The sequence below is a fragment of the Gigantopelta aegis genome, chromosome 14, assembly GCF_016097555.1.
Source record: "Gigantopelta aegis isolate Gae_Host chromosome 14, Gae_host_genome, whole genome shotgun sequence".
In the NCBI taxonomy this organism is placed as follows: Eukaryota; Metazoa; Mollusca; class Gastropoda; order Neomphalida; family Peltospiridae; genus Gigantopelta; species Gigantopelta aegis.
In genome coordinates this window covers 58,165,230-58,182,333 of record NC_054712.1, presented here as the reverse complement: position 1 = coordinate 58,182,333, position 17,104 = coordinate 58,165,230, and the positions used below count along the sequence as shown (strand labels likewise).

Sequence of the window (17,104 nt, the reverse complement as noted above, 5' to 3'; positions counted from 1 at the left end):
GGTTATTCGTGAGAGTGATGATAAAAAGTGATGCACCTTGGAACTAAAACAAAATGCATAAATCTTGCTACTGAACACTTGTGTTATTTCACTACCTTTCTGTGCACTGATACTGGCCAGTGGAGTCATCCAAGCAGACACAGTTGAGGAGGCATCCATCTTGCCACGTCTGGCCATGTGTGTACTTGATTCCTTTGTAAACACAGCTTCCTGAAATGTCACATAGACAATTTATGTATGAGTCTGAAGCTTGGTAATTAGTATGTTATTTAAATATAATAACTGTCTAGAAAGAAGCAGTTCTAAAGAAAGGTCTGCCCACAACAGAATTTAGCAACTTCTTCTTCTGCCTCCAACGGTTGTGTGAAAGTCATAGTTCTGCTGATGCTGTGAATCGGGATGTCCTCAACATCTACATCTGTTTGCCAGTTGGGCCCATTGGGCTATCTCTCGTTCCAGCTGGTGCACCACAACTGGTATATCAAAGGTCGTGGTATGTCTTATCCTGTCTATTGGATGATGCCTATAAAAGATCCCTTGCTGTTAATCGAAAAGAGTAGTCCATGAAGTGGCGACAACGGGTCTCTTCACTCAATATCTGTGTGGTCCTTAACTGACGCCATATAACCATAAATAAACTGTGTTGAGTTGCGTCATTAAAAACATTTCCTTCCTTCCTTCACTCAATATATGTGTGGTCTTTAACCATACGTCCGACGTCATATAACCATAAATAAAATGTGTTGAGTGTGTCGTTAATTAAAACATTTCCTTCCTTCCCTCAATATCTGTGTGGTCATTAACCATATGTCTGACGCCGTATAACCATAAATACAATGTGTTGAGTGTGTCGTTAATTAAAACATTTCCTTCCTTCCCTCAATATCTGTGTGGTCCTTAACCATATGTCTGACGCCGTATAACCATAAATACAATGTGTTGAGTGTGTCGTTAATTAAAACATTTCCTTCCTTCCCTCAATATCTGTGTGGTCCTTAACCATATGTCTGACGCCGTATAACCATAAATACAATGTGTTGAGTGTGTCGTTAATTAAAACATTTCCTTCCTTCCCTCAATATCTGTGTGGTCCTTAACCATATGTCTGACGCCGTATAACCATAAATACAATGTGTTGAGTGTGTCGTTAATTAAAACATTTCCTTCCTTCCCTCAATATCTGTGTGGTCCTTAACCATATGTCTGACGCCGTATAACCATAAATACAATGTGTTGAGTGTGTCGTTAATTAAAACATTTCCTTCCTTCCCTCAATATCTGTGTGGTCCTTAACCATATGTCTGACGCCGTATAACCATAAATACAATGTGTTGAGTGTGTCGTTAATTAAAACATTTCCTTCCTTCCCTCAATATCTGTGTGGTCCTTAACCATATGTCTGACGCCGTATAACCATAAATACAATGTGTTGAGTGTGTCGTTAATTAAAACATTTCCTTCCTTCCCTCAATATCTGTGTGGTCCTTAACCATATGTCTGACGCCGTATAACCATAAATACAATGTGTTGAGTGTGTCGTTAATTAAAACATTTCCTTCCTTCCCTCAATATCTGTGTGGTCCTTAACCATATGTCTGACGCCGTATAACCATAAATACAATGTGTTGAGTGTGTCGTTAATTAAAACATTTCCTTCCTTCCCTCAATATCTGTGTGGTCCTTAACCATATGTCTGACGCCGTATAACCATAAATACAATGTGTTGAGTGTGTCGTTAATTAAAACATTTCCTTCCTTCCCTCAATATCTGTGTGGTCCTTAACCATATGTCTGACGCCGTATAACCATAAATACAATGTGTTCAGTGTGTCGTTAATTAAAACATTTCCTTCCTTCCCTCAATATCTGTGTGAACCATATGTCTGACGCCGTATAACCATAAATACAATGTGTTGAGTGTGTCGTTAATTAAACATTTCCTTCCTTCCCTCAATATCTGTGTGGTCCTTAACCATATGTCTGACGCCGTATAACCATAAATACAATGTGTTGAGTGTGTCGTTAATTAAAACATTTCCTTCCTTCCCTCAATATCTGTGTGGTCCTTAACCATATGTCTGACGCCGTATAACCATAAATACAATGTGTTGAGTGTGTCGTTAATTAAAACATTTCCTTCCTTCCCTCAATATCTGTGTGGTCCTTAACCATATGTCTGACGCCGTATTACAATGTGTTGAGTGTGTCGTTAATTAAAACATTTCCTTCCTTCCCTCAATATCTGTGTGGTCCTTAACCATATGTCTGACGCCGTATAACCATAAATACAATGTGTTGAGTGTGTCGTTATTAAAACATTTCCTTCCTTCCCTCAATATCTGTGTGGTCCTTAACCATATGTCTGACGCCGTATAACCATAAATACAATGTGTTGAGTGTGTCGTTAATTAAAACATTTCCTTCCTTCCCTCAATATCTGTGTGGTCCTTAACCATATGTCTGACACCGTATAACCATAAATACAATGTGTTGAGTGTGTCGTTAATTAAAACATTTCCTTCCTTCCCTCAATATCTGTGTGGTCCTTAACCATATGTCTGACGCCGTATAACCATAAATACAATGTGTTGAGTGTGTCGTTAATTAAAACATTTCCTTCCTTCCCTCAATATCTGTGTGGTCCTTAACCATATGTCTGACGCCGTATAACCATAAATACAATGTGTTCAGTGTGTCGTTAATCAACATTTCCTTCCTTCCCTCAATATCTGTGTGGTCCTTACACATGTCTGACGCCGTATATACATAAATACAATGTGTGAGTGTTAATCATTTCCTTCCTTCCCTCAATATCTGTGTGGTCCTTAACCATATGTCTGACGCCGTATAACCATAAATACAGTGTTGAGTGTGTCGTTAATTAAAACATTTCCTTCCTTCCCTCAATATCTGTGTGGTCCTTAACCATATGTCTGACGCCGTATAACCATAAATACAATGTGTTCAGTGTGTCGTTAATTAAAACATTTCCTTCCTTCCCTCAATATCTGTGTGGTCCTTAACCATATGTCTGACGCCGTATAACCATAAATACAATGTGTTGAGTGTGTCGTTAATTAAAACATTTCCTTCCTTCCCTCAATATCTGTGTGGTCCTTAACCATATGTCTGACGCCGTATATAAATACAATGTGTTCAGTGTGTCGTTACATTTCCTTCCTTCCCTCAATATCTGTGTGGTCCTTAACCATTGTCAACACAATTACACAGCATATGTCTGACGCCGTATAACCATAAATACAATGTGTGAGTGTGTCGTTAATTAAAACATTTCCTTCCTTCCCTCAATATCTGTGTGGTCCTTAACCATATGTCTGACGCCGTATAACCATAAATACAATGTGTTGAGTGTGTCGTTAATTAAAACATTTCCTTCCTTCCCTCAATATCTGTGTGGTCCTTAACCATATGTCTGACGCCGTATAACCATAAATACAATGTGTTGAGTGTGTCGTTAATTAAAACATTTCCTTCCTTCCCTTATGTGTGGTCCTTAAACTGTCTGACGCCGTATAAATACAATGTGTTCAGTGTAATTATTTCCTTCCTTCCCTCAATATTAACCATATGTCTGACGCCGTATAACCATAAATACAATGTGTTGACCTTGTCAACACACAATGTTGTGTCGTTAATTAAAACATTTCCTTCCTTCCCTCAATATCTGTGTGGTCCTTAACCATATGTCTGACGCCGTATAACCATAAATACAATGTGTTCAGTGTGTCGTTAATTAAAACATTTCCTTCCTTCCTTCACGTTCTCCAGAGTTCACTCTTCAGAGTGGCTCCTTCTGCAAGGTCTGAATTTATCAACAAACAATCAGAATGGCAGTTTTGACGTCCTACCCAGGTTGATCATAACTTACCTACCTATCAACAGAAGTATACAGCAAAAACACAATATGTGGGTCTAAACAATTTACATAATTTGTCAACTGGATCATATATTATATATAGACCTTGTCAACACAATTACACAGCATATATACATGTGTGTAGTCTTCACCTTAATTGATTTTTAACCTCTTACCTAGTTGTCAACACAATCATATATTATATACAGCAACACAATTACACAGCATACATGTGTGTAGTCTTCACCTTAATTAGTGCATGGATTATACAGAAAATGTTGTTTTTAACCTCTTAACCTAGTTTGTCAACTGGATCATATATTGACCTGTCGTATGTTAACCTCTTAACCTAGTTTGTCAACTGGATCATATATTATATATTGACCTTGTCAACACAATTACACAGCATATGTACATGTATGTAGTCTTCACCTTAATTAGTGCCTGGATTATACAGAAACTGTAACCTCTTACCTAGTTTGTCAACTGGATCATTATGACCTGAGTTATTGTAGCAATTATTTGTGAGTTATTGTAGTAATTTGTACGCGGGTGCATTATGGGTGAAATTTAAGCAGGATACCATGAAAGATCTTAACATATGTTATAATAATGCATACCGATGGATGATCGGACAACGACGACCATACAGTGCCAGCAAGATGTTTGTCAGTCATCGAGTAAAAAGCTTTGGCGCTTTACTTCGCTCAACAGCATATTCGCTGAAGAGCAGAATCGAAACAACTTCAAACGACCTACTTGCCCACCTGCGGTGTACAACTGTGTACGTCAAATCTGTATGTGTAAATCGCTGGCACAAGCTGCTGTATATTATGTAATCAGTTTTGTATGTGATGTTTATATATGTTCTATGGATCTCTGATCTGAAATAAAAATCTATTATTATTATTATTATAGTCTTCACCTTAATTAGTTTGTGGATAATACAGAAAATGTTGTTTTTAACCTCTTACCTAGTTTGTCAACTGGATCATATATTATATATTGACCTTGTCAACACAATTACACAGCATATGTACATGTGTGTAGTCTTCACCTTAATTAGTGCATGGATTATACAGAAAATGTTGTTTTTAACCTCTTACCTAGTTTGTCAACTGGATCATATATTATATATTGACCTTGTCAACACAATTACACAGCATATGTACATGTGTGTAGTCTTCACCTTAATTGTTGCATGGATTATACAGAAAATGTCGTTTTTAACCTCTTAACCTAGTTTGTCAACTGGATCATATATTATATATTGACCTTGTCAACACAATTACACAGCATATGTACATGTATGTAGTCTTCACCTTAATTAGTGCCTGGATTATACAGAAACTGTTGTTTTTAACCTCTTACCTAGTTTGTCAACTGGATCATATATTATATATTGACCTTGTCAACACAATTACACAGCATATGTACATGTGTGTAGTCTTCACCTTAATTGTTGCATGGATTATACAGAAAATGTCGTTTTTAACCTCTTAACCTAGTTTGTCAACTGGATCATATATTATATATTGACCTTGTCAACACAATTACACACCATATGTACATGTATATAGTCTTCACCTTAATTAGTTTGTGGATAATACAGAAAATGTTGTTTTTAACCTCTTACCTAGTTTGTCAACTGGATCATATATTATATATTGACCTTGTCAACACAATTACACACCATATGTACATGTATATAGTCTTCACCTTAATTAGTTTGTGGATTATACAGAAACTGGCGTTTTTAACCTTTTACCTAGTTTGTCAACTGGATCACATATTATATATTGACCTTGTCAACACAATTACACAGCATATGTACATGTATATAGTCTTCACCTTAATTAGTGCCTGGATTATACAGAAACTGTTGTTTTTAACCTCTTACCTAGTTTGTCAACTGGATCATATATTATATATTGACCTTGTCAACACAATTACACAGCATATGTACATGTATGTAGTCTTCACCTTAATTAGTGCCTGGATTATACAGAAACTGTTGTTTTTAACCTCTTACCTAGTTTGTCAACAGGATCACATATTATATATTGACCTTGTCAACACAATTTCACAGCATATGTACATGTATGTAGTCTTCACTTAATTAGTGCATGGATTATACAGAAACTGTTGTTTTTAACCTCTTAACCTAGTTTGTCAACTGGATCATATATTATATATTGACCTTGTCAACACAATTACACAGCATATGTACATGTATATAGTCTTCACCTTAATTAGTTTGTGGATTATACAGAAACTGTTGTTTTTAACCTCTTACCTAGTTTGTCAACTGGATCATATATTATATATTGACCTTGTCAACACAATTACACAGCATATGTACATGTATATAGTCTTCACCTTAATTAGTTTGTGGATTATACAGAAACTGTTGTTTTTAACCTCTTAACCTAGTTTGTCAACTGGATCATATATTATATATTGACCTTGTCAACACAATTACACAGCATATGTACATGTATGTAGTCATCACCTTAATTAGTGCCTGGATTATACAGAAAATGTTGTTTTTAACCTCTTACCTAGTTTGTCAACTGGATTATGGTTTGGAGAGTGTCCATTGATAATACCGGGCACAGCCGTGGGCAGAGGAGACGGAACCGGGGTTGGTTTTTGTCCTGGTTTTGGTGCCGGTGTTATCCCTGGCATTGGTGTGGGGACTTTGAGGCATTGTGGGATTTGACAGCATGGATCAGCTGGATCAGCGACCATCGTGCATGATGCAGGCAGATTGTTGTAGGATGGGCATCTGAATAATAACAAACATCGCTAGCTGTGACTATACTGAAATCGGAACCATCATAGTGATGGCAATATACATATTTGCATTTCTATTTATATATTTACATTTTATGACAATGTATATATTTACATATATAGATATGTACATCGCAGTGATGGCATTAAGTCAAAACCATCACCATAGACAACAATGAAATATGAACTATAAAAGTACTGACAATTTAAAACCAGAAACAACAGTGATGACACTAAAATCAAAACCATCACAGTAATGACACTGAAATAAAAAACAAAGGAAATGACATTAAAATTATAACTACTATACTGATGACAATAAAATCAGAAATGTACAATACAGTAATGACATTGAAGTTAAAAAACCCACCACGATGGACAACAATGAAATCACCAACATCAAAGTTATGTCAATGAAATCAAAGCCATCACACTGACTTTGAAATGAGAAACATAACAGTGATGACACTGGAGTCAAAACCCATCACAACTGACTTTCAAATCAGACCCAACAGTGTTGAATATTGAAATAGGGAGCATCAGTGATGACATCAGACTATCACAGTAACATTGAATCACATGACATTGAAATCAGAACCATCACAGTGATGTCACAGAAATCAGAACCATCGCAGTGGTATCATTGAAATCAAAACCATCACAGTGATATCATTGAAATTAGAACCATCACAGTGATGTCAATGAAATCGGAACCATCACAGTGATAACATTAAAATCAGAACCATCACAGTGATGTTACAGAAATCAGAACCATCACAGTGATAACATTGAAATCAGAACCATCAGTGATGTCACAGAAATCAGAACCATCACAGTGATATCATTGAAATCAGAACCATCACAGTGATGTTACAGAAATCAGAACCATCACAGTGATGTTACAGAAATCAGAACCATCATAGTCATGTCATTCAAATTTGGAATCATTATAATGACAACAATAAAAAGAGAACAATAAAGGTGAAACTAGAACCATCAGTGACACTATTGAAATCATCACCATAACACCGTATCGGATTACATTAAAGGTGACAACGCTGAAACTAGAACCATCAGTGACACTATTGAAATCATTACCATAACACCATATCGGGTTACATTAAAGATGAACATGGTGACAACCTTCAGTGATATCATGTAGTATTTTATTAGTTAGCAGCTGTAATAAAGGTGAGTGATATTTTTAACAATTATAGCATATGCATGTCTACATTTGTGCATAATCATTAGAGCTGGGCGGTATTCAAATTTGAGGTTTGGTACTGATATCAGTATTTTTGAGGTGATTTATCTCGGTATCGGTATGGTATTCGGTATTGGCACGATACGGATATCGAGCGCTATTTTCGGTATACTCGGCTTTAAATGCATGCCTGTGTTATGGCTCACCCGCTAATTTTATCTAAATACAATTAAATTCCATACACAAGGCTCTCGTCTGATTTATACCAACTCATTTTGCGTTCGTCAGATATATTATTAGTCCTTTCAGGGAAATATTTTTCCATACCGAGCTATCGGTATTTTGAAATTTGCTTTGTACAATAAATCGGTATTGACATAATACCGATACCGAATGGTATATATGGTATACCGCCCAACTATAGTAATCATAAAAGTCATAATCATAAATCATAATAAAGAACGTTGTACATATGTTGTATTTTGCAGAACACACAGAGCGTTAAAGTCGTTTGTAACAGAATGGGTTTTAGTAGTAGTAGCACTAGTAGCAGCAGCCACAGCAGCAGTATATTATCAAAAGTATTAGAATTGTCTTACCTGTCGAAGCAGTTGTAAACGTCATTGGAAGCGTCATCACATCTGCATTTCTGTTTACAGCCCTCAGTCCACTCTTGTCCCTGTCTGTATGGAACACCCTTGTACACACAGTAACCTGCAGACAGAGGATAATTCTACAACTGAAGAGTGTATTTACAAATGTATGCTCTAATTACAAAACTTGTTAAGTCAGGCCTCGAACTTAAGAATGTTTTTACTCACGTTTTAAATCTGATGGTATTTAAATTGTGCAATGAATGTTTGGTTTTTTTTGGTTTTTTAAACAATTATTATTTATTATGGTTTATACATTGGGGATTGACCAACCCTATATCAAGATCTCTTCCTACATTTTTCAAAACATGGCAGACAGAAAATTATCAATTTGCGAGAGTTAGATGGGACAGACAGAGACCGAGAGAGAGAGAGAGAGAGAGAGAGAGAGAGAGAGAGAGAGAGAGAGAGAGAGAGAGAGAGAGAGAGAGAGAGAGAGAGAGAGAGAGAGAGAGACAGAGACAGAGAGACAGAGACAGAGACAGAGAGACAGACAGACATAGAGAGAGACAGAGACAGCCAGATGGACAGACAGACAGACAGACAATGAGAGAGAGATGGAGACAGTGAAAGCTATGTGCACTTTTTGAACTGAGAAGGAATCAATGAACCTACATCCACAGCAATATAAACGTTATTACCCCTTCATTCTGCAAATAGAAGTTGTCTACTTACTGAGTTGAGGAGGAATGACGGGACCTTTGGTTGGTACAGGTGTAGCATTAGGGTTTGGGGTTTGTCCTGGACCCAGTGTGGGCTGCACGTTGGGTCGTGGAGACTGATTTGGACCTGGGGTGGGGACAGCATATGGATTTGGAGTCGGCTTCTGGAAGTCACACGTCATCTTGAAACAGCAGATGTCCTTGCTGTCACGCTCCAGTTTGCACTGTGGTGGGACGAATGGGTAGGTTGGGCACCTGTTTTGGAATTAAAACAAATACTTATATTTATTCAAAAAGGTTTTATGGTAGACTTTTGAAGGCTATATCTACTAAATACAATGCATCACTGACCAAAATAATGGCTGATTCCATTCCATAACCAAAGTGATGGCTGACGCCATTCCACAGTAACTGTTTGAACTTGTGCATTCCTTTTCATCTCTTTGGTGAAACTCTTGGACATATATTTCTTCATTGTTTAAGACGAAGTGACAGACTTCACATCTGTGATGGCAGTACTCATGATGGGTGCCACCAGTGGGGCAGGATATGCTCATGTTTTGTGAACACTTGATTTCATCTGACAGTGATTCATGAGTGCATGTCAGCACTAGATAGAGATTCATGGAATCGACCACCATCTTGCCTAATCCCCATTCAACTCAGCATTGTGCAGAGATTCGGTCTTCATCACGGATAATGGTTTTCTTTTTCAGATTTAATAAGCGAGTGCGAATAATTTTTACATGCTCATATACCACTAGAGTTTCGAGCATGTCCGTCCCGGGGCCTGTCTCTGGATAGCCAGGGGCTTGTCCCGGGACAGATATTTAATAACATTATGATAGCTATAACAGATTACTCACAACATCAACTTGTTCAATAGAAAAAAAAACATCTCTCCATTTTTATTCTACAGGTGATGAAATAAATAAAATGAAATAAATGAAATAAATAAATAAATAAATAAATAATAAATACATAAATAAATAATTAATGAAGAATAAATTACTAGTAGAAAGTAAACATGATTGTAATTTTGTCAATTTTTGTTTTGTTTTCATTTATTTATGTTAAATATCACTAATTATAAGTGGGCATAATAGTAATGTTTCAAGTATTAATTAAGGATTGTCTGTTATTTCTTAACGTTCATCGGAGTAAGAAAGAAAAAAACCCATCCGCAAACTGTGTGAATCGGCAAAGCTGTTCTCACATAAGTTTGCAGATGAAGTTTTTCTGTTCATACCCAGATGAACATAAAAGAAATAGACAATACTTATAATTAAATTTGAATCATACTTGCTAAAATAATAACACTAAAAGATCGTAATTTATTTTGAATTATTTTTGGTATATAAACAATAATGCTCAACAAGACAAATTGTCCATATAAAATGATATCATCAGATATGACATTCCCCAATGACGTAATTTGTATGTCCATCGAAAAATGAATAAATTCCCGTTGCCAAGTCTGGACAAATAAGATGACAGTATGTTGTGATGAATGTAACAGAAATTTACTTAATCTAAGATGAAACTTGTTAAGTGGTGTTAATTAAGAAATGTTTATTAAAACTAACCGTTCTGCACATCTGTACTTGCCAGTGACCTCATTTTCACACACACAGTTGTAATGGCAGCCATCTTGCCACTGCTGGCCTTGGCGGTACTCGGTTCCTTGGTACACACATGCATCTATCAACAGAATACCAGATATGCTAAACTGTTCCTTGGTACACACATGCATCTATCAACAGAATACCAGATATGCTAAACTGTTCCTTGATACACACATGCATCTATCAACAGAATACCAGATATGCTAAACTGTTCCTTGGTACACACATGCATCTATCAACAGAATACCAGATATGCTAAACTGTTACTCAATTTGAGTAAGATCTGTTTATTTACCTTGTATTAAAATCATTTTATGTTCATGTAGTAATGCTCATGGGAAGAAATCATTTTTTAGCCACATTAATAATCAGCTTGTAGATTTTTAACATACGCTAATTGTGACATACATTCTTAGAGCACAAACTGGGCCATATTTTCAAAACTATCTTAGTGCTGCAATATCATAAAACTATGATCATGCTATGATGTGTGTCACAGTGTTGTCTTAACAACGGTCTTAGATATTGCAAAGCTGAGATATGTAGCTTTGAAAAGATAGGGCCTGGCTTTAAGCCGAGTTCAGACCAGCACTCTTCTCCCTAACTGAATAGTAACCCTAACAGTCAGCATTTAGGTACATCCATTAAATCTTATCTCATCTCTTGTGTATTATACTGAACCGTACTGTACCATACTATACCATGCTGTACCATACCATACCATACTGTACCATACTATAACGTACTGTACCATACCATACCGTACTGTTTTTATATGTGTATGAGACATGGGGATTTTGGTTTTGGTGTGAATGTAGTTGCAACACCTCATGACTATTGAAATTGAAAAACATTTCATGGCAAAAACAGAATTGTACCTGAAAAAATATTTGGTCAAATATCTTGTGACCCTCACGGTGTCCCACCCCAGGACAATATCATCACATATGTCTATGATTGCACTGTGTGTATTGTATTGTAATGCTACTGAAATGCACTGTACTTTCTCTATCTAACTTGTATAGAAGTACATGAATCTGAATGAATCCACTAAATGATGAACACTAACGTCTTGGAGCTGGTGTTTTTCCATTCACGCCAGGAGTTGGAGTTGGGGCCAGACCCGTGATGAAACCAGGAACATTGGTAAACATCGTGGGTACGGCAGACACCCCAGGTTTGGGTGTGGGGTATCCGTTAGGTCCTGGTGTCGGGGTGCAGTCCGGAACCTGACAGCACTGGGGATCTTTAGGATCGGCCACCATCCGACACTGTGCGGGAACATTGGTGTATGTTGTACATCTGTAGAAAGGAAAATAGACCAGGTCAGTGGAAGACATGGAAAGGGAAGGGAAGGGGAAGGGAAGGGAAGGGAAGGAATATTCGGTTAATGACACCTGACCACATTTTAAATTAAGATTATGTGGTGTCCAGTGAAAGTGAGAGAGAGAGAGAGAGAGAGAGAGAGAGAGAGAGAGAGAGAGAGAGAGAGAGAGAGAGAGAGAGAGAGAGAGAGACAGACAGACAGACAGACAGACACAGAAAAAGACAGAGTTAAAGTTTGTTTTGTTTAATGACACCACTAGAGCACATTGATTTATGAATCACTGGCTATTGGAGGTTAAATATTTGGTCACTTTGACATATAGTCTTACTACTCTTAGAGAGGAAACCTGCTACATTTTTTCCATTAATAGCAAAGGATCTTTTATATACACCATCCCACAGACATGGTAGCACATACCACAGGCTTTGATATACCAGTCATGGTGCACTGGCTGACATGAGAAATAGTCTAATGGGCCTACCAATGGGGATCGATCCCAGACCAACCACACATCAAGTCTCGCTGTGGTATGTGCTATCCTGTCTGTGGAATGGTGCATACAAAAAATCCCTTGCTACTAATGGAGCGGGTTTCCTCTCTACTATTGTATGTCATAATTACCAAATGTTTGACATCTAATAGCTGATGATTAATAAATCAATGTGCTCTAGTGATGTCGTTAAACTTTATTATAGGCAGAAATGTTAAAGTTTGGATCAGAGATATGAATTTTGGTGAAGCTACCCCTTGTGAACATGAAACGTACCTGTCACTGCACCTGTAGAAGTTAGTCTTGCCATCCTCACAAACACACACCTTATCACATCCATCGTACCACTGCTGGCCCTGGACGTAACGGACATTTTTGTAGTAGCAACTTGCTGAAAGAAAAGAAAAAACAGAAACATCTAAATGTAAAAGGTAGGCCTCCGAGAATTGAACATCTGTATGACCCATTTATCGCTTACAGAGAAATAAATCCAAGTAACCCATTTCCTTTTTGCGTAACCTAGTGTTCTCGGTGTTCCATTTAAGCAGTGCGGCCCACTCCACTATTGCATTTTGCCGCCCTCCAATGATTTATTAATCATCGGCTATTGGATGTCGAACATTTCTGACTCGTGAAACCCTCTAAATTTTTCCATTAGCAGCAAGCGATCTTTTATATGCACTTTTCTACACACAGAAAAACACATACCACAGCCTTTGACCAGTTATGGTGCACTGGTTGGAATGAGAAAAACCCCAATCAGTTGAATGGATCCACCGAGGTGATTTGATCCTGTGACGCAAGCACCTCAGGCAAGCACTCGACCAACTGAGCTAAATTCCGCCCTGCCCCTAAGAAAGTTAGATGATGATTTGATAATTTTCTTAGAAGGGTACACACTTATTTGTGTGAAAACAGATCTGATATACACATAATACCTTTTATTAAACTCAGCATCCAATTAAAAACACATGACCTCGATAATTTTCTTAGAAGGGTACACACTTATTTGTGTGAAAACAGATCTGATATACACATAATACATTTTATTAAACTCAGCATCCAATTAAAAACACATGACCTCGATAAGAAAGTATGGCAGATAACTCCCATATATCAGTTACGCATTTGGCAATTACATGTGTATGACTTCAATATCATGTTCAGTAGGGCGAGCAATTGAGTACTATACTGGTATACCATCGTCTTCTATCACATGATATTCAACTAATGTTACTGCTCAAAAACCAGTCTATTTTGCAACAGCAATTATCTTGACACATGCTTCATAAATCAACTGGCAAAGTTACTCGTGGATTTCCGATATCAGTGAATACATCCAAGATATTTCAAAGAGTGTCTTACCCTGAGGTTGTGGTGTCGGGATTGGGTTGGCTCCGGGGGTGGGTGACACGCCCGGTTTGTTGGTCGGGGGACTGAGTGTGGACCCCGGTAAGGGTGTTTGTAGTCCGTGGGGTGCTGTACAGGATGGCACCTTGCAGCAGGAGTCATTCAGATCAACCACCATTGTGCAGTACGGAGGAATGTTCATGTAAGCAGGACATCTAAATAATAGTATGGAATGAATGGAAGGAATAAATGCAATGAATTAATGGATGGATGGATGGATGGATGGATGGATGAATGGGTGGGTGGATGGGTTTGGGTGGGTGAATGGGTGGGTTTGGATGGATGGATGGACGGATGGATGTATGGATAGATAGGTGGGTGGATAGATGGATGGATGGATGGGTGGGTGGATGGGTTTGGGTGGGTGGATGGGTAGGTGAATGGGTGGGTTTGGATGGATGGATGGACGGATGGATGTATGGATAGATAGGTGGGTGGATAGATGGATGGATGGATGGATGGATGAAGGAATGGATGGATGGATGGATCGATGGATGGATGGATGGATCGATGGATGGATGGATGGATGGATGGATGGATGGATGGATGGATGGATGAAGGAATGGATGGATGGATGGATGAAGGAATGAAGGAATGAAGGAATGGATGGATGGATGGATAGATGATTGAATTAATGAACGAATGAAGAACCAAATCCATTTCATTACATATTACTTAACTAAATGGTTTTAGCAACCTAAGAACAAACTTAATAGCCTAAATGAACGAATAAATTAATTTTACATTCAAATTTCTTTTTAAATGAACATTATATATTTTTAATTTATGCTCTGCATCTCAAATCTTCAGTATATCAGAATTAAGATTGTTAAACGGAAAGAAAAGAAAGGAATGTTTGTTTAACGACACCTCAGCACATTTTAAACTGTGGCTATATGCTTATTTTAACACATGGGTCAAGAGAGAAAATAAAGAAAATCACTGCTATGCCACACAGGCTACTCCTACCAAATATGCAGTAAGAGGTATTTTATATGCATGGACTTTCCCACAGCCAGGACAGTACACACAACAGCCATAGCGCACTGACTGGGATAGATAAATGTTTTTTTATCAATGGTGATTGATTCAGCAAATTATTGCACCTGAAGCAAGTGATCTGCCACTGAGTGACATCACTTTCTTAAAGACTTTAAACAATAAATTAACCCCTTCATCTCGTTCTAGCCAGTGCAACACAACTGCTATATCAAAGACCATGGTATGTGCTATCATGTCTGTGGGATGGTGCCAATAAAAGATCTTTTACTACTAATAAAAACATTTTTATCTAAGACTATATGTCAGAATTACCAAATGTTTGATATCCAATAGTCGATGACTAATAAATCAGTGTGCTCTAGTAGTGTCGTTAAACAAAACCCCTGAAAAAAACTTCTGAACCCCTTCACTAACTATGTGTACCGCAAAACAAAGATCTACATATACACACCTCTCAGTACATTTGTATTTGCCAGTTTTCTCATCTTCACAAACACAGTTAAATTGACATCCATCCTTCCAGGTGTCCCCGGTGTGGTACAGGATATGATGGAACTCACACATTGCTGTCACAAACACAACATAGAGATCATCATAGTTCTAATACAAGCTGCATGTAACATCAAATTTGATTGGTTAATATAACATGTCACTATTTATAATATGTTGGAACTTGCACATGGCTATGTGGCATATAAACTGGCATTAATAAGTGACAAACTGTGATATGTTGGCTTTTATTGAAACAGAATATAGAATCCATCATCTTAATTCAATCTGCATGTAACATGAAGTTTGATTGGTTAATCAAACACATTTGTGGCACATAAACTTGTCACAATATATAATATGTTGGAACTTGCATGTGGCTGTCATAAAGAAAAAATAGGAATCTTTATCCCAATTCAATCTGCATGTAATATGTAAACAGACATAGAGGTGTACGTACATGTAGTGTTGGGTTTGTTATGATCGGGGTTGACTACTGAACCATGGATCACTCCAGGGATGGCTGTTGGGATGGGGTACGGCAGGGGAGTAGGGTTCACATTAGGGTTCACCGGTGGGGTCATGCCAGGAGCCAGGCTTGGTGCGGGCGTGTTGTGGATCGTCAGCGGACAAGACGGGACCTTGCAGCATGTATCTTTAGGATCGGTCACCAAAGAACAGCCAAGAATTGCTGCAGCATCAAATCGTGGACATCTGTGAATTAAAATACAACAGAAGACAAGTAGCTTCATTGGTTTTGTAATCAATTTAATTTGTAATCAATTATGATATGAAATACGACATGCTACAATATAGAAGATATACATATTGATATGTAAAATGGTTGACAGGCTCTTCAACCAAAGATAACAAGCATTTGGAGAGTACTTCTAAAGCAATACATGTCCCCTACCAGGCCCAACATTTTTTTATATCTCCTTAATTCAAGGGCCATAACTCTGAAAAGTGGGTAAATCACCACTAAACTTCAACTTGATCTGTAAAGCTATATACAGATGATAAAGCTATATACAAAATTTCATCTTGATATCTCCAGGCATTGCAAAAATCCAGAAATCTCCTAAGTTCAAGGGCCATAACTCATTAAAAATGAGTAAATCGCCATGAAAGTCAAACTTGTTCTGTAATCGTACATGATAAACCTATACACAAAATTTCAGCTCAATATCTAAAGGTCTTATGAAAAAAAAGTCTGGAAAACAAATGTTCACATCTTCTAAGTTCAAGGACCATAACTGCGTCAAAAATGGGTAAATCGCCATGAAAGTAAAATTTGATCTGTAACAGTACGTGATAAAGCCATATACAAAATTTCATCTCAATATCTTGGGGCATTGCAACAACAAAAATCCAGAAAACTAATTTTCATATCTCTTAAGTCCAAGGGCCATAATTCTATCAAATTTGGAAAAATGATCATAAAAATCTGTAACAGTACATGATAAAGGTATATACCAAATTTCATTGTGGAAAATAATTTTGGAAAACTATGTGGGACAGACAGACAGACAGACAGACAGACAGGAAGAGGACTAATACTAGTAGATT

The 17,104-nt window shown here is 37.4% G+C and overlaps 1 protein-coding gene across 1 annotated transcript in view; it reads right to left on the bottom strand.

Moving 5' to 3' along the window:
* The window catches only part of LOC121389362, a 152,001-nt gene that overhangs the window by 72,339 nt on the left and 62,558 nt on the right, over positions 1-17,104 (bottom strand). Inside the window, exons 32-41 of the mRNA XM_041520957.1 lie at positions 15,996-16,226; positions 15,498-15,612; positions 14,000-14,199; positions 12,911-13,025; positions 11,887-12,119; positions 10,779-10,893; positions 9,206-9,447; positions 8,477-8,591; positions 6,439-6,665; positions 96-210 (exon numbers count right to left, since the gene is read on the bottom strand). Of these exons, the coding sequence (XP_041376891.1) occupies positions 96-210; positions 6,439-6,665; positions 8,477-8,591; positions 9,206-9,447; positions 10,779-10,893; positions 11,887-12,119; positions 12,911-13,025; positions 14,000-14,199; positions 15,498-15,612; positions 15,996-16,226 (1,708 nt within the window). The remainder of the gene's footprint in view (positions 1-95; positions 211-6,438; positions 6,666-8,476; positions 8,592-9,205; positions 9,448-10,778; positions 10,894-11,886; positions 12,120-12,910; positions 13,026-13,999; positions 14,200-15,497; positions 15,613-15,995; positions 16,227-17,104) is intronic.